Consider the following 27,537-nt stretch of genomic DNA (forward strand, 5'->3'; position numbering starts at 1 on the left):
AATAACAACAATCTACATAAAGACCTAAAATCACTTACCCTGGACCAAAAAGGGTTCCAATATTCAGGAACACACATTTTCAATAGATTGCCAGCAACCATTAAAAACTTGGTTTCAGATAAAGCACGATTTAAACAGAATTTAAAAGACTTTTTGATAAGCAAGTCCTTCTACTCTACAGATGAATATCTTAACAGAGACTGTTAGGCTAGCTTAAGTAAAAACGTCTGTTAGATTTCAGTTTTGACAGCACTTTGTCACAACAATCAAACTTAGGTATTTTGTGTATGAAAAATTTATTAATAGTGCCTAACAATGTTTCATTCTGACAGCGTATTAATTGTGGAAATATTAGCTGTTCCAGTTTACTGTATTGTATTCACGTAGTTTGACAATCTCCTGACAAATGATCATGGTAATAAGTATTATATTCAAATGTTTTGTGTTATATTGTCTGAAGATGTTCCACACCCATGAGAATCATCTCATTTTTTGGGTCTATGGAACGAAAACTGAATCAAATTCTATCTAATCTAATAAATCATTGGAAAATTTTTCGCCTTTGGGTCATACCGTGAATGTTTCTTTGTATAATCTCCGTTCCTGCCATGGAGGTCCATGGTTCCTGCAAAATGGTTATTAAAAAACGTACTCTGTCTTTGTTCACGGTGATTCGTCCCTCGACGTTGAGTGGTGAGTCACGTCTAGTACTGCACCCTGCTTAATTTGCTAATATCGTTGAACCATGGCCGTTAGTGATGTTTAGGTAGCGCCTTATGTTTATTTTCAAGAAGAGTACCTGTATTCCTCAGTTTAAGTAGTGTTTATGTTTTTTTGTACGAGATGGTAAGCATTTATGTTGACATGCTTTCGATGTAACTTATGTTTACATGTAAACAATGATGTTTTTACTAAAGGAAAGACTTTATTCTTGGTGCCACTCCCACGGTTAGGTATATTACGTGTGGCAACTTAATAGCAAATATAGTGGAATGCAGAAATATCGTTTTACTAGTTTCGTAAAAAGACGTTTGTTTTGTTTGTTTGCAAAATATGTCATCTGCAAGTCTTCATCCATTGCTAGTCGATAATTCACACTCTCAAGTGGTTTGTGATTGTTTGTATTGTACAATGTCATAGCTTGTGTGTTTTTTTTTCTCATTTCTATTGATGTCGCTATCACGAGTGTTTTTGACATTGGAGTATGTGCGTATTTTCGGATTCTATCAACGTTATTACATTTGATGCCATTTGACGTAAGGTTGTGAATTATGGTATGATATGGTAATAATTGTAGACACTCAAGCAGTAACCACGTCCACTCCTGTGTTTCTGTTCACATCGTGGTTTATACCAAATAGCGTATGAGGCGTTTATACCAAATAGCGTGTGAAGGTTCGCTATTTGCTTCTGCGACATGCACCGATAATTTGTCATCTCCATTGATATGGTTGTAGATGAGTATGTAGTTGTTTGACGATAATAATGCGAAAGCAAGTATTCGTTTTTATTTCCTGTGATTTTTTTTTTGCAGTTTTATCGGCTAATTTGTAAAGGAGCGCTGAAGAATCACTTTTAATTTTCAGGCCATTATGACCGTCAAATTCATATTTGCAACGTTGTGTCTTCTGTTCCTGGCTACAGCCCAAAGAATGCGTGAGCAAGAGTCCTGCCCACGCCATTGGTTGTCATTTCAAGATTCGTGTTACAGGTTTATTAAATCCCCACTTCGTTCACGCAATGATGCCAGAAGAAACTGCCAGGTAATATTAATTAAGAAGTGTTTTATTGTGCACAAGGTAGTTTTAATGGAACCTTTGAATTTGTCATGCATCACCAAAATCACCATATTTACTATATTTTTACGCCTTAATTTCTTGTCAGACCTACAAAAATAGTTGTCACTGTCACTGACTTTGTCTCTCATATTATGGTGGCAAGAACACCTTCATTCCGGTCATAAACAAAAAAAGTTACTACTTCTATCTTGGTGATTACCCTTCTTAAGATGTAAATTGCATTGGGCTTTGTTTCGTGGCATGATCATTATACATGTAGGTGAAAATAGACTGCAAATGTACTTAATGTATCAGTAGTTACTTTAGGTAAAAAAAGTTAGGTTTGTTGGTTAGTGAGTTAGTTTCATATTCCAGGGATCATTTTGCGTGATAGGTCGTAATGATGTGGAATGTTATTTTACATTCACATTACAAATTAACTGGTACATATGATAACATTCTGAACATTTGTAAACTTCTTTTTCCAAAATGAAGAAAGATATGCAGATATTGTGAGACGGTAAGTCCAACCCACCACATTTTACTCATTGCAGTAATGGCAATTCTTCTGTGGAATAGAAGGGGTTGTCAAGGAGGAACTCTCTCCGTTCATTTTCATGTTTTGCTTTGCTATCTGACAAACATTTTATATACCTTTGTAAATGATCAAAATTTTTTCTTGCAGCATTGTGCACCCTTTTTTTATGCTAAAGATAGTTTTAATTTGAAATAATGAATGTCATTTTTCCTTCTGGTATTGTAATTGTGTGCATCATTGTTCGTTTTGAATTGTAGTGGATTAGTTACAACAAATTTCATGAGGGAGTAAATGTGCTGTGAAGCAGTAGTCAGAATGCCCAGCCTCTTAAACAGATGTCTACGAGATGATCATGGGTGATCACCATATACTATTCTTACAGCACATTTTTGAGCAATGAAGACTTTCTTTCTTATGAAAGATGAGTTACTCCAGAACACTATCCCCATGAAATTATTGAATGAAAATATGTCAGCTTACTGATTTGTCTCTCCCCAAGATTTGAAATGATTCTAACTGAAAATTCGGTGAATGAAGTTTTTTTAGGCGTTACAAATTGCAGTTTAAATCCTCATCAGTATCGACACTTAAGAATTTTGAAGTTTACATCATGCTTATTATTTCCTCACCATGTGTTATACCTATCATTGGTGTAGTAGCCTTAGATGTGCAGAGCATAATATATTGCGCCTTTGTAGAAAACCAGTCAGTGATACTCGTAGGAACTTAGTTTATTGTTTCTCCTGTTTCTGTATGTATGCTGGGACTGATTAAAATACTAGTGTCATCTGCAAAAAGAACTGATTCTGATTGTTGTATATTAGATGGAAGATCATTTATGTATATGAGAAACAATAGCTGACCTAAGGTTGAGCCTTGGGGAACCAAATGAGTGATTTCTCCCCAGTCAGAATTGTCTCAAGACTATATTGGTTGAATTACTAAGAACAACTTTATGCATTCTTTGGTTAGTTATGCCGTGATCCATTTAGTTATGCCGTGATCCATTAGTTGCCTCTCCCCATTGAGTTGTAGGTCCAGACGTTGTTGGAAGTGACTCAAAATCTTTTTGAAAATGTATGAATCCTGGGCAAAGTAGAAATTCCTTCAAAGAGTTCATTTTATATCATTATTAATAAATGGCTTATTTCAACCTCTTGAGCGCTATGAAGCTACCTGGTGCATACATCACACCAAAATTATGTAGCTATGCATACAGCATGTCAGATTGAAGTGCAGTTAATACGTCCCCCCACCCCCTTAAATTTTAGGTGTGGTGTCAGACTAATTTGTGGCGCAGGCCTTGGTTAGGTTGAAAGGTGACAGTTTGATTGTGAAAGGACTAAAGCTGATTATGGCAACAAATTGAACTGTAGCGAAGCCTAATTTTTACATCCTCGCCATATTAAAGAACTTTTACTGCACACCGTACAGCAGTATGGAAACAACATTCAAAGGCATTAGTAATAACAGTTCAGCACAATCAAAGTAGGTATGAGCACAACTTAATTCACACTGTAAATAAATAAAATATTGAAAATATAAATGCCTTACAATATTCCAAGAAATGGCATAATAATGTGCTATCAGTGATGTAACTTTGTATTTGTAGAATGTTATATTTTCCGGTTTTGGTGCATCTTGTGTCAAATTTCAATGAACATGCTGGGGTTGTGCAGAATTTTTCTTAGGGGCACTGTTACATGTTGTTCTTTCCATTTACTAACATATTTTTTGGTGTGATAGAAGAGAGTACTACATGTTATTGTCCCTATACTTAGCTTGCATTCATAATGAATCTCTCACCTAGCACAGGAAAAGAACGCACTCCCAGAATTACCGACCCATATCCTTAACATCAGTATGCTGCAGAATTCTTGAACATATTCTGAGTTTGACTATAATAAATTTCCTTGATATAGGAAAGCTTCTGTCCACAAATCAGCACAAACTTAGAAAGCATCACTCATGTGAAACTCAGCTTGTCCTTCTACCACTGTGAATGAAGGACAAGAGGCAGATTCCATATTTCTAAGACTTTAGGAATTTGTCATGTTGCCCCACTGCAGACTCTTAACACAGGCCAGGTCATATGGAATAGATTCCCAGGTATAGCTTCTTAAGTAATAGAACTCAGTATGTTGTTCTCAGTGGCGAGTGTTCATCAGAGACAAGGGTATTATTAGTGTCAAATGGATCCTACATTTTCCATCCTCTGTGCTGTTTACAGATAAAGCAACATTAGGGTGTGATGGGATATTCAACATCCACAATTTGCATGTTGAAGTAACTTTAATCCATGTGCCACATTTACTTGTGCTCATCAAGTGCGATTTTATATGAGTGTGTGGGCAGGTCTTGGTGGTGACTGTTTAATTGGCCCATATCTCCTATGTAAGTTCTTAAATGGCAGGCATTATTACAATTTCCTTTCCAGAGATTGCCAGAATTGTTGGATGACATGCCACTCACTTCAGAACAGCACATGCGTTTCCAGCATAACATGATGCCCACTCGTTTGTCGTCCTGCGCATCAATTTTTGAACCATAAGTATCAATAAAAGTGGATTGACAGAGTTGGCCCTGTACCATGGCCTACACGATCCCCTGATTTGTCCCCTCTGGACTTCCTTGTGCGGGGAGAGATGTGTAACCTTGTTAACAAAACCCTTGTTAAATCAGAAGAGGACCTGGTTGCCTGGATACTACCAGCAACAGGAGAAATTGCAGACACTCCCGCAGTCTTTCACTGCGTTAGACATAATGTAACCCAATAGTGTGAACTTTGTTTGCAAGTCAGTGAAGGCATTGTTGAATCTCCACTGTAATTGTGTTGTGTTAATACTGTTGTTCTTGGTAATAAAGAATTGAAACGTGTTTCTGTTACTTTTTGTCTAGTTTAAGAAAGGTTGGATGTCCTCATAAAATGATGCCTCACAGGAGAAATCATAAGGAAAAGTGTTTTCAGTATCCCAAGCAACCTCCCAGAGTTTGTTGGTTTAGTTAATTTTCATCCAGAGAAAACTCCTTCTACCAGTTTCAAAGATTCTCCTGGGAAAATATGACATTAGAGAAAAGTAGTTGCTTTGGTTTCTCATGTGACCTTCCAGAGTTTGTCACTTTACTTAATTTTCACCCTGTATAAATCCCCAATTCTTCTTTTCAATGCAGTTGTCAATAACTCATTGTGTACGTTGTTTTGACCAAGTGCACTTATGAATATCTTTAGGAGTTAGAAAATGCTTATTTATCCTTAGATTATTTAAGACGAATCAGTCTTCAGTAGCTTTCTGTTGAAATTTAACGTGTCTCCATGATGGAGTTTAATAAATTTTAGCATTTTTATCATTGAGATCTCCTATTAGCATTAAATACTGTGTTTGATGTTTTTGAAAGACGCTTGTTAAAAATTTTCTGTCTCGTCTACTTCATTCAGCAGGGGCATAGACTTAGATTATATTGCCATGGCTGCCACCTGTTGTGACTGTTACAGTAATAATTCATTAATTAGTCTAACCATAGTTTAGGAAAGCTTGGGGAAGGTTAAAAAGGAAGGACATGTCATTTAGATTCCAGATAAGATTGGACCCACTTGTGAGCACAGTCCCTTCGCCTGTCTTATCTAAAACATGTAATGCATCCATAGTTCAAGCCTTTTTCCACGGATACTGAAACATGCCATTGTAACCCCCCACCTCCTTTTAAGAACTAGCAACTTGTTTCATAATGGCGTTATTATACAAAATTTTTGAGAAGTTGATGTATTCAATAGTCAGACTTAAACTAGTTGTCACTTGATGTTTGAGCTCCAAAGTTGCAGTGTTTTCGTGTCAAGCGCTGTCTACAGGCAGCCACCACAGCACAGTGCTCTCCGCGACGATATAAAATCCCCAGAAATGAAGGGAAGAACCTCGAATTCACGTACGATGTAGAGAATGTCAAAAATCTGTTCGTAATTTTAGTTAGGTAAAGCATTAGGGTAATTTTTTTGAAACAAATTAAATTTTCCCATTCATAAACAGCTTCAAATTTATCATGTCATCTTTCAGAAACTATTGCTGTCACAGTAATACTTTTTTTTAATTACAAAAATATCTTGCTTGGCAGCAAATTTTTCAGAATTTTCTTACTGCCTTGCATTTATTGAGTATATGCCTCTGAAGATGTTTTTATTCAGTTGGGTCAGTATTGAACTCATAACAAGTTTGAAGTCTCTATCTCCTACAAAAATAATGTAAAAATTCTGAAATTTACGTATGGTATTGCTCTGTGTGGTCTCTCTAAGCATGTCAAAAATCTCTCCCCAATTTTTATTAGGGCCGGTGTTACGTTGGCTACTGAAATAGGAGAAATTTTTTGGCCGGAAACGTTTCCTTCTTATTATTGCATGTCTCGAAAACTATTAAACAGATGAAATAACAAAATGAAATATATTGAAAATGCAGGCTTGCTTACCATAAGGAGATGACGGAAATCGGCTAAACAGTATTCTTCAGTCTCTCAACAATAAAGAGAAATTGATCGAAATAAATTCAGAAATATAAGCTTTAAAAAGACATTCATTATACACCATACACTAATCGGAGAATGGGAAAACACCACGTAATTCAGAGTCAGTGGAAGTATTGGTCTCGCTGCTCATTGTGACAAATATTATCAAGTCTTGGATGCACTCTTGTAACAAACCTTCATTATTCCAAGCTTCCTGTATAACTCTTTTTCACATGATCCTTTTGCCTGTCTTCTACTGTGCTTTTCAACTCTCGCCTTCAAAAGCCATTCCACTTCAGTCAACATATTTTTTTTATTTTTTATTTTCTGTAGCAGTATGATGATTAATCTGTGCCCAGATGAAATGAAACCTGAAGAGTTTCCAACATGTGCAATTTTTTTTTTTCCTCTGCCGATGGGAGCTTCCATACCAACTCTGTGGTATTGTCTGTCTAGGATTTTTCTAAACTGTGTCGCACATTCCCCCATATTTTGTCAGGCCAAACAGTGTCAAAATTTCTCCTTACTACTTCTCTTACGAAGCGGCATTGCCAGGCTGCAATATCTTGGCATTCCTTTAATTAGTGTCAGAAGTGGATTTATAGCCGAATCCTAACGTTTTCATGACTTGTAACAAGGATGATTTACTACCCTGAAACAAGTCTGCTGCTAAAAGGGTAACATGTATATTTGGGAGTGTTGGATACTCCTTCCCTGAGTAATATGTGAGTATCTGAGAGTAATATGTGTGTATCTGATGACGAAGTGCATCTTCCTGAAAAGAGTTGAGATTTGTGACACTCATTTTGAGGTACCTCTTCTTTCAAGGTGTCTCTAATTTAGATGACTCCCAAGATTCTTCTTTCTCGAATTTCTGCTTGCAGATCCGTATCACTGATCGTTTGCTGATTAGTAAAGCAGCTGCAGCTTGCTCCGCAACTTTATCCAAAGAAACTATAGTCACTCCTGCATCCTCCTCTCTCTCAAAACACTCCCTCTAGGAACAAACAAATTCACACAACTGACTGCTTATAATCATGCCCTGTCCGCCACATTTTGAAAATTTTCTGGGGGTTTGTAGCTTCGGTCTGCCTGTATTTTTAGTACTTTCGTCACACATCGTAAGGCACATAAAACTAAAAGTTACCCATATCATTCACTACAAGGGCTTGCTGAGGACTGGCTGCCACAGTGCTTTAGGAAGCACAGCACCGTGGAGGTGGCAACCCAGTAGACGTCGACAGTGCCAGCCTTCCATTGGTTTATTGTTGGTAGGAGCCGTGCAGCCCACTACCCGTCAAGTGACAACTAGTTTAAATCTGACTACAGGATAGAATCTTACCCGAGTTGCACAAGCATTAAATAAAAAATAGCACCAGTTGGCATTTTCTGTGACCTGTCTTAGGCTTTTTTGACTGTGAGAATTGCAATATTCTCTGAGATAAACAGAGATTTTGTGGGATTGATGGTATATCAGTGTGTATACAACCTGAGACAACTGGGAGATATGGGGAAAACCCGGGAATTTTTTATAATTCCAGGAATTTTTCAGTATTTTAGTTTTCAGTTAATTTTTTGTAATTTTGGCTGTAAGAACCGATACTCTAACAAAGGATATTTCTGTATCCCGCTACTGCAGAGTAATACTGCAGCACTAAAACATGAATGAGAGGAAAAAATTAAAATAAAACTTCAGTTGCAAAGGAAATGTACCATATACAACAACAAAACATAGTGCTCATACAAGCGTCTGCCAACAGCAAAACGTGTCAAAGGCTTTAGGAAGATTATGCAAAGCTTCATAACAACAAATTGCCTCTGATGAGTGTGACGTCACAGCTGTTCACATTAGATTTGTTTGAGCAGTTGTGAGTGGGCTCATGTGCATTTGCAGGTGAGTGGTGTATAAGTAGTACCTTCTCCCGTTTCTGGCTACAGAAGTGTGGCTGTTAGCTGTATAAGCAGTAGCAGCAAGCAGCCAGATACCACCCAGAAAAATTTTACTGGCATGCCCAATCTGTCTGATTCACGCATGCGCAGCAGGCCTGGATATAGTGGCCGGGGGAGGGGGGGGGGGCTGCAAATTCATATCCTTGAGGGGGGAAAAAACCTTGTTTCACAAAGCACCTAACATCCAGCACACGTTGGTCTATCGATTATTTATATGATTTTGAAACGCATCCCTGTTTTTTTTTTTAACATTTTTGAAAACATTCTAAGTTGATGAATGAGTCATAAGTTGATTTTTGAATGCGTGCATAGTGTATGTGATGTCTGCTAGAGGAATCTCGGTCGCATCTAGAAATAAACTTCCCTGCAGACAAAAGAATCCGGGGCTATACGAGGTGAGCGGAATAAAGCCAAACGGGTGAATGCCAATCGCTGTTTGTTATGTGGTTGACTGGGTTTGTGAATGATCAACTGTGTTATAATTACTAGTGAAATCCATATATTCAGACTACCAGAGTGGAAATAAATGACAAACAAGAATAACAGATAAGAAAGATTGTGTATCATCTTCTCGGTGTATCCAAGAAAATGAAATTGTGCCGGAAAAGTTTTGGCCAGATCGCTACACCAGTAAGTGCCAATTATAGAGTCCCCGGCTAGCAGCTGCTTAAGTTCAATTCTGGGAGTAGCATGGAAAACGTGCTGTACAAACACGTAATAACGCGTAACCGTAGAATAAATGCGGGATAACTAAACCGGTGATTGTGGCAGGGTTAGTGAAGTTAACCAGAGAATCAGTCTCAGCACTGGCAGGAATAGTTTTGTTGCTCAAAAGCAGGCTGTAAGAATAGTATATGGTTCTCACCCACCATCATCTTGTATGCATCTGTTTAAGTAGTTTGGCGTTCTGTCTATGCTTTACAGTATACTTATTCAATTGTGAAGTTTATTGTAAATAATCCACTGAGTTTTACAGGAACAATGATGCACATAATTACAACACCAGAACAAAAAATGACAATGATTACTCTACATAAAGGTTGTCTTTTAGCACGAAAGGGGTGCCCAATGCCACAGCCAAAATTTTTGCTAACTTACCCAGTGATATAAAATGTCTGACAGGCAACAAAGTAAAATCTGAAAACAGACTGAAAAAGTTTCTCCTTGACAACCCCTTATATCCCACTGAAGAAAATGTATAAAAGGTGGCATATATTTAATGGTTTGTTGGTGTATATTTGATGATAAAAAAGCTTACAAATGTTCAGCATGTAGCTATATTTACAAAATAATTTTTAATGTGAATGTAAAATAACTCGTTCCACATCATTATGATTTATTGTACAAATGATCCATGGAATGTGAAACTAACTAACTAGCAAAGGTGGATCATGCTCATCTGGGATCTGAGTGATTTGCCAGTCCTTTCTAACCTTCTTCAACCTATCTCCCTCTCTGCCTCAAGGAAGGAACAAATAGTTCTATAAGTATCATATACTTTTCCATGCGCATGTTAGCAGTACTATTATTTCACCTCCCTATAGTAAGCACTGGCCAGCAATTCTGTCTAATAAATTTGTAATGTTTAATTTCTTAGTTTAAAATAACAGTTAAAATGAGACCCAAAGGAGCCATTGGATGCAAATATTAATGTGTCTTGTTTTTTATGTAAACCGAAACAGCAGATAATGACCTCTGACTCTGTGTAGCACCAAATACCAAGGCATTTGGGAATTTAACTTTTAATTTATCTGCTTTCTGTTAACAGGCATACGATGCAGATCTTGTAAGTGTAAGCAACCTAGAAGAACATGGGTTTCTGGTGCATCAGCTCGTTATGCAAGATCCACAACACCGTCGCTGGTATACGAGTGCACGGCAGCAGAGCCCAGACTACTGGGTTAATGATGGTGATAATAGTCAGGTGATCAATATGGATGCTGCTTTTCTGCCAGAACAGGAATCGACCTTCAATAAAGACTATCTTGTATATAGGTATGGCTTAGTTACAAAGCAAAAAATTATCAAGATATTCAGAACTAACTATTGTGGACTATATCACATTCTGTGAGATAATACAACATTCTAAAATGTGATGAACTTTTATAAAAAATGTAAAATTTAGTTCATTTAGCGACACGCATTCCTCTTAGATGTCATATTATTTGTGTACACCACTTAGTGGAATATTTTAAAGTATTACTAATTTTCACCACATCTAGCTTTTATTTTAGGCACTAAACAAACTACAGCTGAGTAATCTGAAACCCGTAATCAGCATCAACATCATCATCATTGGCAGCATTATCAAAATTATAAGGAAACATAGGAGGGATGTGAGATACAAATTAATAAGTTGTGAATTTGTGCATATGTAAGGAGCTTATGAGATTAGAGTCGAGCTTCACTGCTCTCTTTAGTTTTGGTGACCATTTACTTACTGCTTTCCCCACCAGGTACCACCCCTCTTTAGCTGACCGTTTCCAGGTTTCCATCATTGCCAAGAGACGTCACCCCCAAACATCAGTTAAATAAGGAACATATAATCGTACATATATTACACGTACATCATTACTATATTTATAAATTATGTACACAAAAGTTCCTCATTAATCAGTCTATTTATTAGTGAAAACTGTATCAAAATCTGTACAGCAGTTCATGAGATTAGCTTTCACGTATAAACAGAATAATGTGGCAGCAAGGGCACCCGTACCTGGGGACAAGGTGACTCCGCAATGTAAATGGAAAAGAAGGTGCAATGTTCGGACAAACTTGCCTGTAGCATAGCCCAAGCCTTAGGTTAAGTTGGAATGTGAAAATTTGCTTGTGAGTTTATAAAGCAAACAAATCTTAAGGTGAAAGACATATAATTGCCATAATATGTTGTTATGTAATGTAACTCAAGATATACGTTTGTCATTGCAATAACGTACTTGTATGCCCGACCTCCAATTTTGCTGAAAATTCCAACAGTGTGGTTAAATTCTAACTTACCAGAACAAAATACCATCCAGCTTACAAAACCATATGAAATTATGAACAAGCATTCTGGTTGGTTACCGCAGCTGTTTCACAATTTGTTGTATTCAGTTCCTGTTGTTTCTCACATGATTTGTTACCGACATCAGCACAAAGCTCAGTAGCTGGGAACACCATAAGTATAGTTTTACCAAATAATCTATTTTTACTGAATAATCTATTGATGCATGTTCTGGCTTATACTGTATTAACAAGTTAGTTTCTTAACTTTATTCCTGTTGCAGCTTTTCCAACCAGTTGAAACGATGGGGTTTTGAGAAAGTTGATGGTGAAGAACCACTTTTGTTCATTTGTGAAGCTCCAAGAGCTAGCCTGAGTTACCTTGTTGTAGAAGATCGCACTTTTACATATGGAGTGGAAGTAGAAGATCCAGAAAAGGTGCCACGTGGTCCATTTTTTAAAAGGCAGCCACATGATGTCGTTTTTGATTTATCAAAGAGATCTACTTTGAATGATGTCACTTTAAGGTAAAAGACTGGATAATTGATGAGATTAAATTTTTTTCGATTTGCACCATCTCTGTAGTGACAATGAAAAATTTACATGTTGTGGAGTACTACTTTTAAATATTAAATTGTATTGCAGTTGCCTTGCTGGGGGTTACCCAACACCAACATACGAATGGTTCAGAGAAGACTATGAGAATGATCGCTTAGTGGCAAGGAAGATTGACCCTCTAAGTGACAGACGATATACTATCAGTGGCGGTGCTTTGATAATTTTCGATCCCAAAATGGTAAGATCTCTTTGCTCATCCTCTTGATTGTATTTTTATAGATAAAATAAAGTTGAGTAAAATACACTTCATCTGTCTCCTTAGTTGTAAATTGCAGCAGATTATTTTAGTTAATCTTGATTGTCATGTTTTTTTTAAGTGGTACAACCCTTCAGAAGATTTGTCCTGTAGTCAGTGATGTGAGACAGTCACTGTTATGTCTAGTTCTGTCCTAAGTACTGTGATGATTGCATGTATCAAACAGTGCTCAACCACTTTAATAGTAAATCAGTCTGTAGTGGTCTCATTGTTGGTGGGACTTCAAAACTTTAACCTACCATCCTTATGACCTAATCTTGAACAGAGCATTATGTACTAACATGAAGTTATTAGTGTTTAGTATAACTTCTGCAACTGAGTTTGAATTCCCAGAGGTCCTATGTTGGCGTACATATTTTATCTCCTGTGGGTATGTCGTTTGTCAATTCTCTAGAGGAAGACTAATAAGCGATGGAACTGTGATGATACTTGCAGGACCAGTTCCATCTTACAACTAAATATTTTTGGATGATGAATTCAAACCTTTATCTTTTAGCTTACATTTTGAGGATTCAATCAGTGCTATAATTTTCACAGAGTCACACCTTTATAATATTTATTGGCATTGTGATCTTTATCCTTTGAACTTGAAATATCATGAAAAATTGTTTGGTCATGAGCATAAAACTTAAAATATGTTTCAGATGAATATCAGTATAATATTTTAATTCTTTTAAATAGTAAGTGAGCTAAAAATTGTTTTTACGTTTCTAAATGTGATAAATTGAAGTTATTAAAGGTGGATGTGAAGAATGAGGGTTTGATACAAAATAAATGAACAAGAGAAAGAGTACTCATTGTGTTATTTAAAATAAATTATTTGAAGGTTTTTTCGTAGAGTTTACATGAATTATTGACTTTATAAGCACACAGCTATGTCCAGAATCTAAATGTATCATTGAATTTTTTGATCATATGCAGCGTAATCCTGAATGTTGGAGAACAGGAGCTAATGGAATGTAGAGCATGAAGATTACTCTGAAAGTTTGGAAAATGACAGAGTTCTGCTCCAGTGTTTCAAATTCCAACCATGTGCAACTTTTAGAATTAGTGAAAGAACCACTGTTATTGGGCTCATCACATTGTTTAGTTACTATAGCTGTGGTGTTTAAGTGAGAATACTTTCATGTTCTGAGGATGCCAGCAGTAGCTACTGCCAACAGAAGTATTCAGAGAATGACTGAGGTAATCAAACTGAGGGGAAAAGGCTCAGCATTTGGGTTTTTGACTATATACACTGAACAGATTTAATTCTACCAAGTGAAAATCTATTTTCAGTTTGTCACTGGTAGCAAAATTTGAGACCAATGCAGTCTGTACATTTGGACCATCCCTGATGAGACTCATCTAACAGTTGGGGGAGTGCAAGAAGTAAGCAAAAAAAATGAGGTGCTCTTTCTTTGGCCCAGTTGGGCTTATCACTACGGTTACACTTGAAGAGCGGTTGGGTTGGGTTGGGTTGGGTTGGGTTGTTGTGGGGAGGAGACCAGACAGTGAGGTCATCGGTCTCATCGAATTAGGGATTGACAGGGAAGGCAGTTGGCCATGCCCTTTCAAAGGAACCACCCCGGCATTTTTCTGGAGCGATTTAGGGAAATCACTTATTCGAAGAGGGTCATGCAGTAAATCCATATTGCTTCTTAAGCTATTTCAGGGAAGTCACACTTTGTGTGTTCACAGAGGTGATTCCTTCAAAAATACTTTTGCTAATTTCATTCCTTATATTTTACTCAATTGAGGTAGTGTTTTGATGACATTGAGAGAATGTTAAACTCAAACCAGTCTTCTCCCTTTTGGAATGATCTAAATGATGCAGCCAACTGCAAGCCTGCATTCTCACACCTAATTTCTGATCACAGACAGGTTCTTTCCATAACTCACCCTCACCCCCTCCCCCTCAAACAAATGGGAGACAAAAAACTAAATTCTACCTTAACAGTTTTTTAATCTGTTAGGAGCTGTGCCTGTATGGACTTTCCCAGTAATTGCTAAGACAGAGCGAAATGCAAGTATGTGCCAGTATAAAACTCAAAGAAGAGAATTTTAAAAAGGAATGAAGGTAATTTTGTGGGAAAACAATCTGATTGACCTTTATGCAAGTACTTGGTCGGTCCAGTATTGTTGAGACATATTGTATGTAGAAGGATGCATGCTACCACAATCATTACAGTACTTGTGGAGAATTAATAACTTTAACATTTAAGAGTTTTAACACTTGTATCAGAATCTGGGGGAGGAATACTTTGATAAAGAATGAAAAGAGAGGGTGGGAGGTCCCTTCAATACAATTTGTTTCAAAAAGTCTCCATTGTTTGCTGTTATGTAGACATAAAATAATTTTCTAGTTGTATTGTGAAAGTCATGATAGATATTTGCATTTCATTCCATTATTATGTCATTATTTATTTAATGATATTAAGAAAAATTTGTGCTCACTGAGTCCATGATGTGACAACACAGTATGAAGGTTTTTTCCCAAGTCTCATATTTGTGCTGAAAACAAGAAATCAATGATTATATGTTACATATGACAGTAAAGGTGTAGATAAAGTTGTACTCAAGAGAAAGATCCTCCTCCCCACCTTCCTTCTCTTGACACCTATTGTTGAGAACTGGTTAGTCTGTTATCACACTTTCACAGGTTCTCATGGTATCTCATTTCAGCTGCGTGACAGACTGATACTAGAAATCTAATTGTTTCCTCTTGCTAGTAGTCCTCTACCACATAAGCAAGTCGAGTATGCCTTCTATCCTGGGCCAGTGACTCATGGTAGTATCTATCTAAAATACCTTCTGTTTTACACAGAGGCTCACATACGTACTGAGCGTCAGATCCTATGCTGAAAATCTGGGTTCTAGTGTCTGCCTGGCATACGGTCTATATTTGCCATTTGCTGCTGCAGCTAAGCTATTCTCGTGTCACGTACTTACTCACATATCTGCCAGGCCAGCAAGGTATGCAAGAGTATTTTCATTGGCTTTGGAAAAGAATGGGAGAAAATCTGGCAGGTTCTGTACTTTAGCCATCTCACCTAGAACGTACTGTTGAAACTGTGGCTTATTTTGTTTTCAGTATTTCTATGAGCTGCTACTTACATAAATCATCCTGAACTTTTATATTGTGGCATTTTAACCATTCAGCAGCGTCAGCTATTTTCATTGTCGTTGTCAAGACTTTGTCTTTAATAACTGAATGTTATGTGGTGACAATAATAATAATAATAATAATAATAGTAATCTTCATCATTATCCATTACTATGAAATATGGTTAATGTAAGTTTTCCAATAGTTGCCCCCAGGAACAACTTGAGCAAACTATCGTGGGTCATCCATCTCCTCTTAGTAGTCGCTTGTTTTCCTTGATTTGTAGATAAGGAGACAATTATGTATTGCAAGATTGTCATTCTTGCACTCTTTGCCACAGGACCAGCGGAACTTCCACATAAACAATCATCTGCCCTGTTTCTCTCTGATGGGGTTACCGGTGTTCATGGATGTTTTGTTGAGTCACACAATGTCTTCAAACAGCTCTTTAACAATGCTTCTTAAAAATCAACACTACCACGTTACATTACTTCTCTCCACTATAATTTTCCCTCTGTAAATTTTTTTGCACCAAAATCTGAGGGCTGTGACAACCATTAACTAAGAATTCTTGCTGCAACTGGATAATTCTGCACCATGAAGAGTAATGCACAGTTTATTTATAATTGGGTGTTATTTTCTCTTGTAATGTCCATATATGTGGTGATAAACAGCATCTTATTGCAGTGAATCTGAGGTGGTTTGTCATGGTTCTGCCCTCCTCTTTTTACTGGGTGTCCATAGCTTAGATGAACCAGGCTCTTACTCTTCTGCATAGTGGTTTTTCCTTACAAACTATGAAAACATTGGTTTTGTGTATCTTCAAAGTGTCTGCAATTCATTCGACTACTTTTGTTAGAGGCAATAGAGTCACACCATTGTTTCTCTCCTCCTCAATATACTTGCACACTGAGTACCAAATTTGCATGTCTGAACACTTAAAACATCACTAGGTCGCTGAACTTTTCTGTTTAGTAACTGCACTTTACTGAACATTTCCGCTGCAAGCTTCAGACATTCTGTAGCACAAAATACACTTGTCATACAGGGAAACAAAGCACACTATGAAACAGATGTAGATTACCAGCCACTAGTGTCATCTGCGTCTGGCTATAGTAGCCGTAGCAGAGAGATTTGACTACGGCTAATGGAACAGAAGGCGACTGACCAAGCGCATTCTCTGATTGGCTGTTACTATGGTAGCCTACCTGTAAAGAGTTAGATGTCAGTCACTTTGTTATTCTGATCAAGGTATAATGAAAGCTCCATTCAAGAATCATATTTTTTCTTTGAACAGTATGTAAATTGAAATGGGAATTTGAGCTTGCTTTTGTCTTGCTAATATATTTTTTGGCTACAAAATTGGTGACATGCTGATCATTTTGTTGTTGGTTTGTAGTACTGGGATTCCAGAGATTTTAATTCCAGGAGAAATAGCCATTCAACAAGATCACAACACCCCATGGACAAACTTGGTTCTCTTTGAAATGATTGCAGCAGAATTATATCGTGTGGTGTTTGTTGACTTTGTAGTAGAATAGAAAAAATAACTAAATACTCTGTGTACTGTCTGGTTGTCCTTCATAGTTGGATATTTGTACAGCCAGTTTAGTCTTTGCTGTACCATATGACTTTCGGATAGAGTGGCATATGTTTGAACTGTCCACCTACTTTTCATACAATTACTTCAAGCAATGGGTTGAGAGCACCCAAAGCCCAACTGAGCACGCTAGACACACAGTGCCAAGAGCAGATAATGTTTTGTAAGTTAGGCCTCATGTTGCTTGCAGTACATTCCAATGTCCACTTTATCTTCTTGATATGTGCAAATAAAATGAAAGCAGTGATTAGGTTACATATGGGATGATAGCATGGTTAATAGGAATGCTTTTCAACTATCCTGGGACAATAATTAAGAGCTGTTTTACTGAAATTACAGTATCAAACCATTTTCCTGAAAGTTGTAATTGGTTAGCATAAGCTACTTGGTATTGGGCCATTTTTGAAACACAAGGAAATGCGAGATCTTGAAAGGGGCATAAACTAGATAAGCTGCATACTAAACGAAATAATTTGTACAGGTAAAGTCTTGTCCATCAAACCACTAATATTAGGGCAGTATGTAAAGTGCTTGGCCTTCCACAGAACTGCCATTGGTATCAGTGAAATTTGGTTTGTTACATTGGTACATGTTGAGCAGTAGCATAAGTCAACTGTCAGTTTTATCAGTGGAACGATTTTGTTTATACAGATCTTTAAAGTTGTCGTTCATATGAGTGGATATACTGAAATGACATATCACCATATAATTCTCTGTTTAAGATAGCTTATCACGTACTAAAGTTAGTCCTGAAGTTGATAGTGGACTTAACTACCAATGTCACAGTTAAGAAATGAGGTACTAAATTCAAGTCCGCCAGTGCTTCTCTTGAATATGAACTTCATATAAGACATCCCAAAATGGCAACCACAGATGAAAGGTGCACAAAAAATATGTAGTTGATTTTATCTGCAGGAAAGGTTAGTGTCAGTGTTCTCTGGGATGTAAGTCTAGTCAAGAGTGGTATCACATTGTCTGAAAAGACAACCTGGTGTTATTTGTATGTCCATTGTTACAATTGGATGTGCCACTACCAACACATTTCTCTCTTGTACCACACCAAGGATTACCATGCTGACAGTCTGTGGTACTACAGACATCTTCACTTTGTCCTTGTAGATACTCCCTTTATCAGAAAAGTTCATGGACAGTTTTTTTTCTGTTTTTGAGTGTGCAGTACTAAAAGGGAACAAAATGTTGTTTTTGTGTTACCTGGTATGTGTGTGTCCTTGGAATGACCTTGGCCATGTTTCTGTGCAAACTCACTAGTTGCCAGAGCCGTGCTTAGCAACACACTGTTTGGGTTCTTGGCACATTAGTTTCAGTGATGCAATGGATGCTGATTGTGAGCAAAGAGTGAACATTATGTTCTGTGTTAAGTTTGGGAAAACCCATAGTTAAACATGGACAGTGATCAGGCAAGCAGATGCACTTTCGAGAAGTTGCGTTTTCAAGTGGCACTAAAGGTTTCATGAAGGCAGAGATTCAGTGCAAGACAGTCCCAGAGCTGGTCGCCAGTCCACAGCACATGCTGATGCAAACATAGAGCATGTAAGGCAGTTATTGCAAGAAGACCACTACGTAACTGTGCGTGTGACATCAGAAGAACATAATTTGAATCGTGATGTGTGTCGTAGGACAGAAACTTAATACAAAACTTGTCCCTCACACACTAACACATGAACAGAAACACGAAGAATTTCTCCTTAGCTACCAGATAGAGCCAGATGTGATCCCACATTTATGTTAAAGATTATTGCAGGGGATGAAAGTCTTGCTACCAGTATGACCCTCACACGAAACCTCCAAATTCTGAATGGCGGAGTCCTGGATCACCAGCCTTAAAAAACGTCAAACGACAACCTTAGAGAAAAACGGCAATATTGATCGCATTCTTCTATAGTAAAGGATTGGTTCACCATGAGTATATTCCTCCAGGTCAAACAATGGACCAAACTCTTTACATCGAAGTGTTGAAACTTTTGCGACAAACAATTCGACGTTACCACACTGATTTGTGGTGTTCTCAGGACTGGTTCTTACTGCATGACAATGCAAGGTCCCATACTGTTTTATCTGTTACTGAGTATGTGGCCAGATATTCTGTTATTACCACCCCATATCCGCAATATTAGCCCGACATCTTGCATTGCAATTTTTTCATGTTTCCGGGAGTAAAAAGATGACTGAAAGGAAAGCTTCATCAAGATATTGCCGACATCCAACGGGCTGTGACAAATGAGCTTACAAGCATTGCAGTTGAAAATTTTCCGGCTTGCTTCCAAGACCTCCAGAAATGTTTGCAGCTGTGTATAGATAGCCAAGGAACTATTTTGATAGGAGCTAGGATAATTACTTGGCAAGTGAAAATATTTTTAAAACCTCTCTGGAACTTTTCTGACAAAGGGTTACTTGTCTTGCTAAAAACAAGTATATTTGCTAACTGAAGGTACATGATGTGGTTGTATAGTGCTGCACAGCTGAGAGAGTAGTATATCTTTTTCTCAAGTGCTAGTCACTTACAGCTCTCGAGATCCTCCGTGGCATTGAGTATTGCCCACACAAACTCATAGAGTTCATATTCCCATGACTGTTATGAGCTGCCAACCGATACAAGCAGCAGTGTCACACTCTTAATAGGCCACAATCATCTCACTGTTGAATTCTGATACGTATTAGTAGATGTTTTTTTCTGAACATGAGGCCCAACACAATCTCCTCACAAACAAACAACATTCAATTGCAATTTGCCACTGAGAAATTTCCCTCATCATCATTACGTAGATATAGAATTTTCATAAAATTATCTACATGCTACATCTCCAAAAAGGTTTTTTTTAAATGTCATCAACTATTTGAAAGTTTGTTTTCCATTCAGATTGATGAAATTGATATTAAAATGTCAAACATTCTTCATATGAGTTTTGTAAATTGAGTTACTTATAGAATGGGTATCTTTGAGAGATGCAATAGTGGAGGCTGCAGGGTACCATATAGTCAGAAAGGCACGGCCTAGTAGAAATCCTCAGAGAACACACAATATATTGAATTTAATTGACAAAAGGATGAAATATAAAAGTGCAATAAATGAAATGGACACAATGAAATATAGGCATCTAAAAATGAGGTTGACAAAAGTTGCAAAATGGCAGAGCGGAAATGGCTAGGAGAGAAATGCAAAGCTGTAGAAACATACATGATTGTGGGTAAGACAGATGCATCTATTGGAAAATTAGAGATACCTTTGGGAGAAAATAGCACCTGTATGAATTTTAATAGATGAGATGGCACATTACTGAACAAAGAAGGGAAAGCAGAAAGGTGGAAGATGTATGTTGAAGAGCTATGCAGGAATAACGAACTTGGAGACGGTATCGTAAAAATGAAGATATGCTACTGTGAGAAGACTTTGACAGAGCGCTTGAAAGACCTAAACTGAAACAAGGCTAGTGGAGTAGATGACATTCCCTCAGAATTATTGAGATCCTTGTGAGAGCCAGCTATTACAAAACTATTCCTCCTGGTACATGAGATACGTGAAAACTCAGACTTTCAAAAGAATGTAATACACTGCCTGACAAAAATAATGAAACACCCAGAAGACAAGGGTGAATGTCAGTGTAGCTTCATACATGTACACATCGTCAGGGGGAATGTGAATGATTAGAGTTGCAATTTTCTGCGACAGGTACAGGGTGGCTCAGATAAATGTAGCCCATGTAAGTATAAAGGAAATGCAGTGAATTTATAGAAATGAGGAACTGTGTTGGACTTACCATTTATTTACAATGAAAAATATGTCTATAGAAGATGTTGAAAGTGACTCCTGCAACGTCAGTACACAGCTGTCTGCATCAAAGCATATTCGAATTCATCCAGCATAATGTTCGGATATCGATGGCGGCTACTTCATGGCTGATATTGTCTTTCTGTTCCTGTATTGTGTGTGAATTTGTTTCATAGACCTTGCTCTTCATGTGTGCCCACAAGAAAAAATCATATGGTATTAGATCCAACAAATGTGGTGGCCATAGATGTTTGCAGACAGTTTGTTCCTTGTGAAGACATCATGGACTTATTCCAGGAGTATCTTAGACATATGGAGTCTTGTCAAATTTTGCTGGAAGAAGCAGTATCGTCTTTCAGATTCAGTGAGTTAGAGCACAGAATGTATCAAAAATTTCCATGTATGCATCTGTGTTGATGGTGGTGTCAGAAAATATTGGTCCAATGATGCATGTTCCTGTTACACTGCACCAGATGCTGATTTTTTTGTCATGGAATGCTTGCTGACACACGATGTCAGGAGTTTCCATTGCTCAGTACCTTGTGTTCTGTCAATTCACGTGACCAAAAAAATGAAACCATGCTTCATCACTCATGATGAAATGGAAAGGGTCTAACAAACCATCGTTGATCAAAAAATGGAAAATCCAGGATGGAATGTAACAATATTAGAGAAGGAAAGTTGAAGTTATTCAAAAGCCAGGTGAGGTAATGTACACATTTCTGACTGTCGTCCTCCTGTAACTGCTGCACAACCGTCACATGATATGGCTTCAAATTAACACTTCAGTATCCGCTGGCAACGCCTCCTACATAAATGTGCCTATTGGGCCAATTTACATATAGACTTCTTTGGGCTATGAATAATTCTTCGGTGAATGTCTGCAGTAACTCCTGGTGTGTAAACCGAAAGAATTCTTTGTTGCTTTACATTTTGCACAGATCCACATGTACGCCAATTTTTAAACGGACTCAGTTGCTCTGTTGCGGGTAGTCCTCTATCTGGATTCTTAACCCGGAAAATTTTGCAAGTTCCTTAATTGAGCCTTTTTCACATATGCTTACACACTTATAATTCTTTCTTCTAGTGGGAAAGTCATTGTGCAGATTGCAAAAAGAAACATGTAACTTCACTGATCAAATAAACTGAAATGCTGACAGAAGAATGCTAACAGTCGATTATCGCACAAAACTGTCCATTGTTGTAGCTGTGTACTCGTATTTCAGAAGTTGGAATATTGCATTAGCTTTCAAAGGGGATGCAGGTTACTTTTAACTGCGTTGTCCTGTAGAGCAGCTGCCGGAGTGCATTAGTATTATTTGTGTTTAGTATTGTTACCAGGCCTGCTAGGAGATATAAGGTGCATGAACAGCATCAAATGTTGGCTGATCACTGTGAAGGCACACTTGTGTGACAGTGCTATTGGCACCTAACGGAGCTTGAAAGGGGCCTTATTAACGGTCATCATTTTGCTGGCTGGTTGAATCGTGCAATATCTAGATGTGTGGAGCATTTGGATGTGACGATGGCCTGATGTTGGACTTCATGGGAGTGTGAGGGCAGGATTACTCATTATCAAGGCTCCAGTCGAGCACGTCTGACTACCACAAGGGAGGATCACCATATTGTGCACCGAGCACATCATAACCCTCTCCACACCTGTGACTGCCATCCAATAACAAATACTGAACTGCTGCTACATTCTGTGTCATTCCTTACCATTGATCAGCGACTAGGAGCAGCCAGAGCCAGGGAATTACTGTTTCGTGTGTAGGCTGCTGTTAATGTCACAACAGAAATGGCTGCATTTGGAGTGGTGCTGTGGCTGGGAAACATAGACTGCTGACGAATGGCATTGCATTGTATTCAGCAATGAATTGTAGTCTGCTCTATCCTAGGTGACTATTGTTGACGAGTGTAGTGCCATCCTGGGAGACGAGGACCCATTCTCCAAATGTTTTGGAGGGGCACAATGTTGTTCCTTCTGGGGTCATGATGCAGGGAGCCATCAGATATAACCTCAGGTCATGATTGGTAGTGACTGAGGGAGCTCTTGACAGCACAACAGTGCATTATGGACATCCTGCGTCTTTGTATGTTACCTCTCAAACAGCAGTATTCTCGTGCCATTTTTAAGCATTACAATGCTCATTGACACATTACGCATGTGTCTATAAAATGTTTGCGTGATGTTGAGGTACTTCTGTGACTAGCAAGATCTGTCCCTAATAGAAAATGGGTGGGACCAGCTCGGATGTCGGCTCCATCTCAGTGGCAGTATCCAGGATAATGAGGAGCAGTTACAGCAGTTGTGGGACAGTTTGCCTCAGGAGAGGATACAACAGTTTTGTAACACCTTTCCCAACTGAATGAGTACAAGCATCCGGGCAAGAGGGGTACAACTTCATACTGATAAGTGGGCTCATACTGCCAACTTCTTTGCAAATTTGGCTCGATATTGTATTCACTGAAATAATATGTGCTCTTTCAACCCATGAAGTTTCGTTTTGTTTCCTCCTCCTGCTCTGGGAGCTTCACTTCCTTTGTCAGACAGCGTAATTCCTATGCTAAAGGAGGGAGGTGTTGACAGGTGATTTGATGAAACCATTCTTTTTTATAGACAATCCTGTTGGAAGAACATCTGCAACTGAGCATTACAGCAGAGGTTGAAAATACCACTTCAGTTGTAAATTACTTCATTTTCACACGACCAGTTTCAGACTGTTACAAGCCCATCATCAGGTGTCGTAGCTGTGCTGTGGTCCCCGAGTGCAACGTGTACCAGGCGCGGTGTGCTGCCTATGAGCGCTCATAGGCAGCACACCGCACCTGGTACATGCGGCACTCGGGGACCACTGCACAGCTACGACACATTAGGATGGGCTTATACCAGTCCGAAACTGGTCGTATGAAAAAAAAAAAGTAATTTACAACTGAAGCAGTATTTTCAACCTCTGCCATTCTTTTTTAGGTCAGACTTCCAAAATATAGAAACAAATTATTTACGGAGAATTCAAAACTGGTAGAAGCTGACCTTGGGGAAGGTTAGTTTGGGTTCCAAAGAAATGTAGGAACACATGAGGAAATACTTATCCTGCAACTTGTCTGAGAAGCTAGACTAAAGACAAACAAACCAACATTTATAGCATTTCTGGATTAAGAGAAGTTTTGGCAATGTTTACTGGAATACCATCTTTGAAATTCTGGAGGGGTAGCAGGGATAAAATACAGGGAATGAAAGTTTGTTTACAACTTGTACCGAAGCCATACTGCAGTTAGTCGAAGGGTAGCAGTAGTTAAGAAAAGAGTGAGGCATAGTCACAGCTTATCCATAATGTTGTTCAGTCTGTACACTGATCAAGCTGGCAAAGGAGTCTAAGGAGAAAATTGGAAATAGAATTGAAGTTCAGGGAAAGGAAATAAAAATTTGAGGTTTGCCAGTGACATTGTAATTCTGTGAGAGATGGCAAAGAACCTATAGTATTAGTTAAAATTATTGGATAATGTCATAAAAAAGGTTATAAGAGGAGCAACAACAAAAATAAAATACTGGTAACAAAACGAAGCTGAATTAAATTGGGCAATATTGAGAGAATTAGATTAGAAAGTGAGACACTGAAAGTAGTAGATGATTTTTATGTTATTTGGGTAGCAAAATAACAGATGATTGGCCAAAGTAGACAAGATTTAATATAGATTGGCAACAACGAGAAAAGTATTTCTGAAAAGGGAAGCTGTTAACATTAAATGTAAATTTAAGTGTTAGGAAGTCTCTTCTGAAGATGTCAATCTGGAGTGTAGCCTTCTAGGGACACAAAACATAGACTATACTCAGTTCATACAAGAAGGAAATAGAAGGTGCAGAAGAATGCTGTGATCAGATGGCTAAATTGGATAACCAATGAGTAGGGACATGATTTTTTTTTTTTTTAAGTTATGGTTAATTTCATGTCATTTTTTGCCAATTTAGGTGGTTTTTGCCTATTTCCGTATCATCTGTTTCCTATTTTGATTTTATTTTGGTGGTGTTATTTACTGTCAATTTTGGCATTTTCTGCCAATTTAGGCAATATTTTTTTGCTGATTTTGGTATTAGTTTGCAACCAATTATCTTTGTAGAGCTGTGTGTCATTGTTTTTGCCTTATTCAATTGTTTTTCAGTATTATGTTGAAAATTAAAATATACTTATCAGTAGCATTATATTTATTGACATCACAAGTCACATTTATTCACCTTATTACAAAATAAACTATTTATATTAAACCTAGTAAATCTAATGAATTAAAGTAAACATAACTTTTCAACCACACACTATTAACAGTTTTCTCAAAAGGAAGCATTTTCATCAATTCAAAGTTCTCTTCTGAGATATTTTGCGTTAAATCTCTCAGATTTCACTATTGTGTGAAAATAGCTATCCGGAGTTTAAATTTAAACATGGAAGGCAAACTGCCTTCAGCAAAACACCAGCATTTTGACTATGACCACGTATCCTGCTGGTGTGGAAAGTTGCTTTACTAAATTATGAATAGATTTGTATCCCTTCAGAATACCCTACCCATCTGAGCCTGTTGTTCTAGGTACACAAGACAGACTTTTTGCCATGTCAGCATTAATAAAGTTCATTATCATCCCATGGTTGAAACCGAGAACCTAAAGCTGTGTACACAGACTTAATACATGAATATGTGTCTATAAGAGTCAAATAATGACAATATTAAAGGGATAGATAGCTACTCACCATATAGTGGAGATGTTGAGTCACAGACACAACAAAAAGACTGCTAAACAAGTTAGCTTTCAGCCAAAAAAGACCTCCTCCTAAAGTAGACAACACCACATACTCACGCAAGAACAACTCGCACATACATGACCACTGTGTGGCTGTCGAGGCTAGACTGTGAGCAACTGTGTTTGATGGGAAAGCAATATAGGTGGTGGCAGTAAGGAGGCGGCTTGGGCAGGGAGGGGGAGAGATAGCAGTATAGGGGTGGGAGATGGTAAAGTGCTGCTTTTGGGAGCATACAGGGACATTTGGGAGGGGGGACAGGGCAAGGCAGGTAAGTGCAGTTGGGACTTGAGATTGGGGGGGGGGGGGGGGGGCAGAAAAAAAGAGAAGTAAAGAGAGTGTGGTTGGGTTGGTCGGGTAAGGCTGTGAAGTGCTGGAGGGGGAGCAGGGAAAGGGATAGGTGAGTGAAGGATGTTGACTAACAAAGATTGATGCCAGAGGGATTGCCTGAACGTAGGATATATTGCAGGGAGAGTTGCCACCCGCACAACTGAGAAAAGCTCGGTTGGTAGAAAGAATCCAGATGGTGCAAGCTATGAAGCAGTCATTGAATTAAAGAATTTTGTGTTGGGCAGCATGCTCAGCAACCGAATGGTCCAGCTGTCTCTTGGCCACAGCTTTTTGGGTGGCCATTCTTACAGACAGACAACTTGTTGAATGTCATACACACGTAGAATGCAGCACAGTGGTTGTAGCCTGGATTGTAGATAACATGACTAGTTCCACAGGTAGCCGTGCTTGTGACTGGACTGGAGTAGGTGGTGGTGGGAGGCTGTACGGGACAGGTCTTGTATCGAGGTCTATTACAGGGATATGAGCCATAAGGCAAGAGGTTGGGAGCAGAGGTGAAGTAGGGATGGACGAGGATATTGTGTAGGTTTGATGGACAGCGGAATACCACTGGGAGCAGTGGGAATGATAGTTGGGTCGGATATTCCTCATGTCAGGGCATGATTACAGGTAGTCTAACCCTGTCGGAGAACGTGATTCAGTTGCTGCAGTCCTAGGGGTTGATGCTTTGTAAACATATAGCATCATAGTAAAGAACTGTCAAAATATCTGACAAAAACATATTTTTACGTTTAGATAACTACAAGAACTATTATACTTACCAAGACATGACAGAAAGACTTTATGGTAAATGCAATATGGTCATCACTTCCTACTAGACGTCACTTGATAACGGCAATGAGCCAAAACAGGCTTGTCGTGTAAAATATTAAAAAATATACTACCTTATTGCTGCTGGTTCGAAGCATTCATTCGCATAATGTCTTATACCAATTATACTATGCTGCGGGCCCAACAGAAAATAAAATATTTATTCATCATATTGACATATTTATTTCTCAACCTGGTCACCCTGCTGACGAACGCATTTCTCCCAGTGAGAGACCAGTTTGTTGATACTGTCACTGTATATTGTTTGACTTTGTTGTTGGAGCCACAACTTCTTCTCTGCTTGAAATGCTTCATAACTATCAAAGTGAAGTCCTTGAGGGTGTTATTTAATTTTTGGAAACAGATGAAAATCGGATGGGGCGAAGTTGGGACTGTATGGAGGATGATCTATGACAGTGAACCCAAGGTGTTTAATAGTTGCAGGTGTCACAGAACTCATGTGGTCTGGAATTGTCATACTGAAGGAGAGGGTGCCCCATG

General features: G+C 38.2%; 1 protein-coding gene across 3 annotated transcripts in view; it reads left to right on the forward strand.

Annotated features, from left to right (window-relative positions):
• The first annotated feature begins 708 nt into the window (after window positions 1-708).
• Window positions 709-27,537, forward strand: part of LOC126470616 (contactin) — a 155,573-nt gene continuing 128,744 nt past the window's right edge. For 2 of the 3 annotated variants that reach the window (XM_050098573.1, XM_050098571.1), the window contains exons 1-5: window positions 709-846; window positions 1,587-1,763; window positions 10,526-10,752; window positions 12,024-12,266; window positions 12,385-12,535. In XM_050098573.1, the coding sequence (XP_049954530.1) occupies window positions 844-846; window positions 1,587-1,763; window positions 10,526-10,752; window positions 12,024-12,266; window positions 12,385-12,535 (801 nt within the window). In that variant the 5' untranslated portion in view covers window positions 709-843. Of the gene's footprint in view, window positions 847-1,534; window positions 1,764-10,525; window positions 10,753-12,023; window positions 12,267-12,384; window positions 12,536-27,537 lie in introns of all 3 variants that reach the window. The other variant, XM_050098572.1, reaches the window with a different exon arrangement.

This window comes from Schistocerca serialis, chromosome 3 (genome assembly GCF_023864345.2).
Source record: "Schistocerca serialis cubense isolate TAMUIC-IGC-003099 chromosome 3, iqSchSeri2.2, whole genome shotgun sequence".
In the NCBI taxonomy this organism is placed as follows: domain Eukaryota; kingdom Metazoa; phylum Arthropoda; class Insecta; order Orthoptera; family Acrididae; genus Schistocerca; species Schistocerca serialis.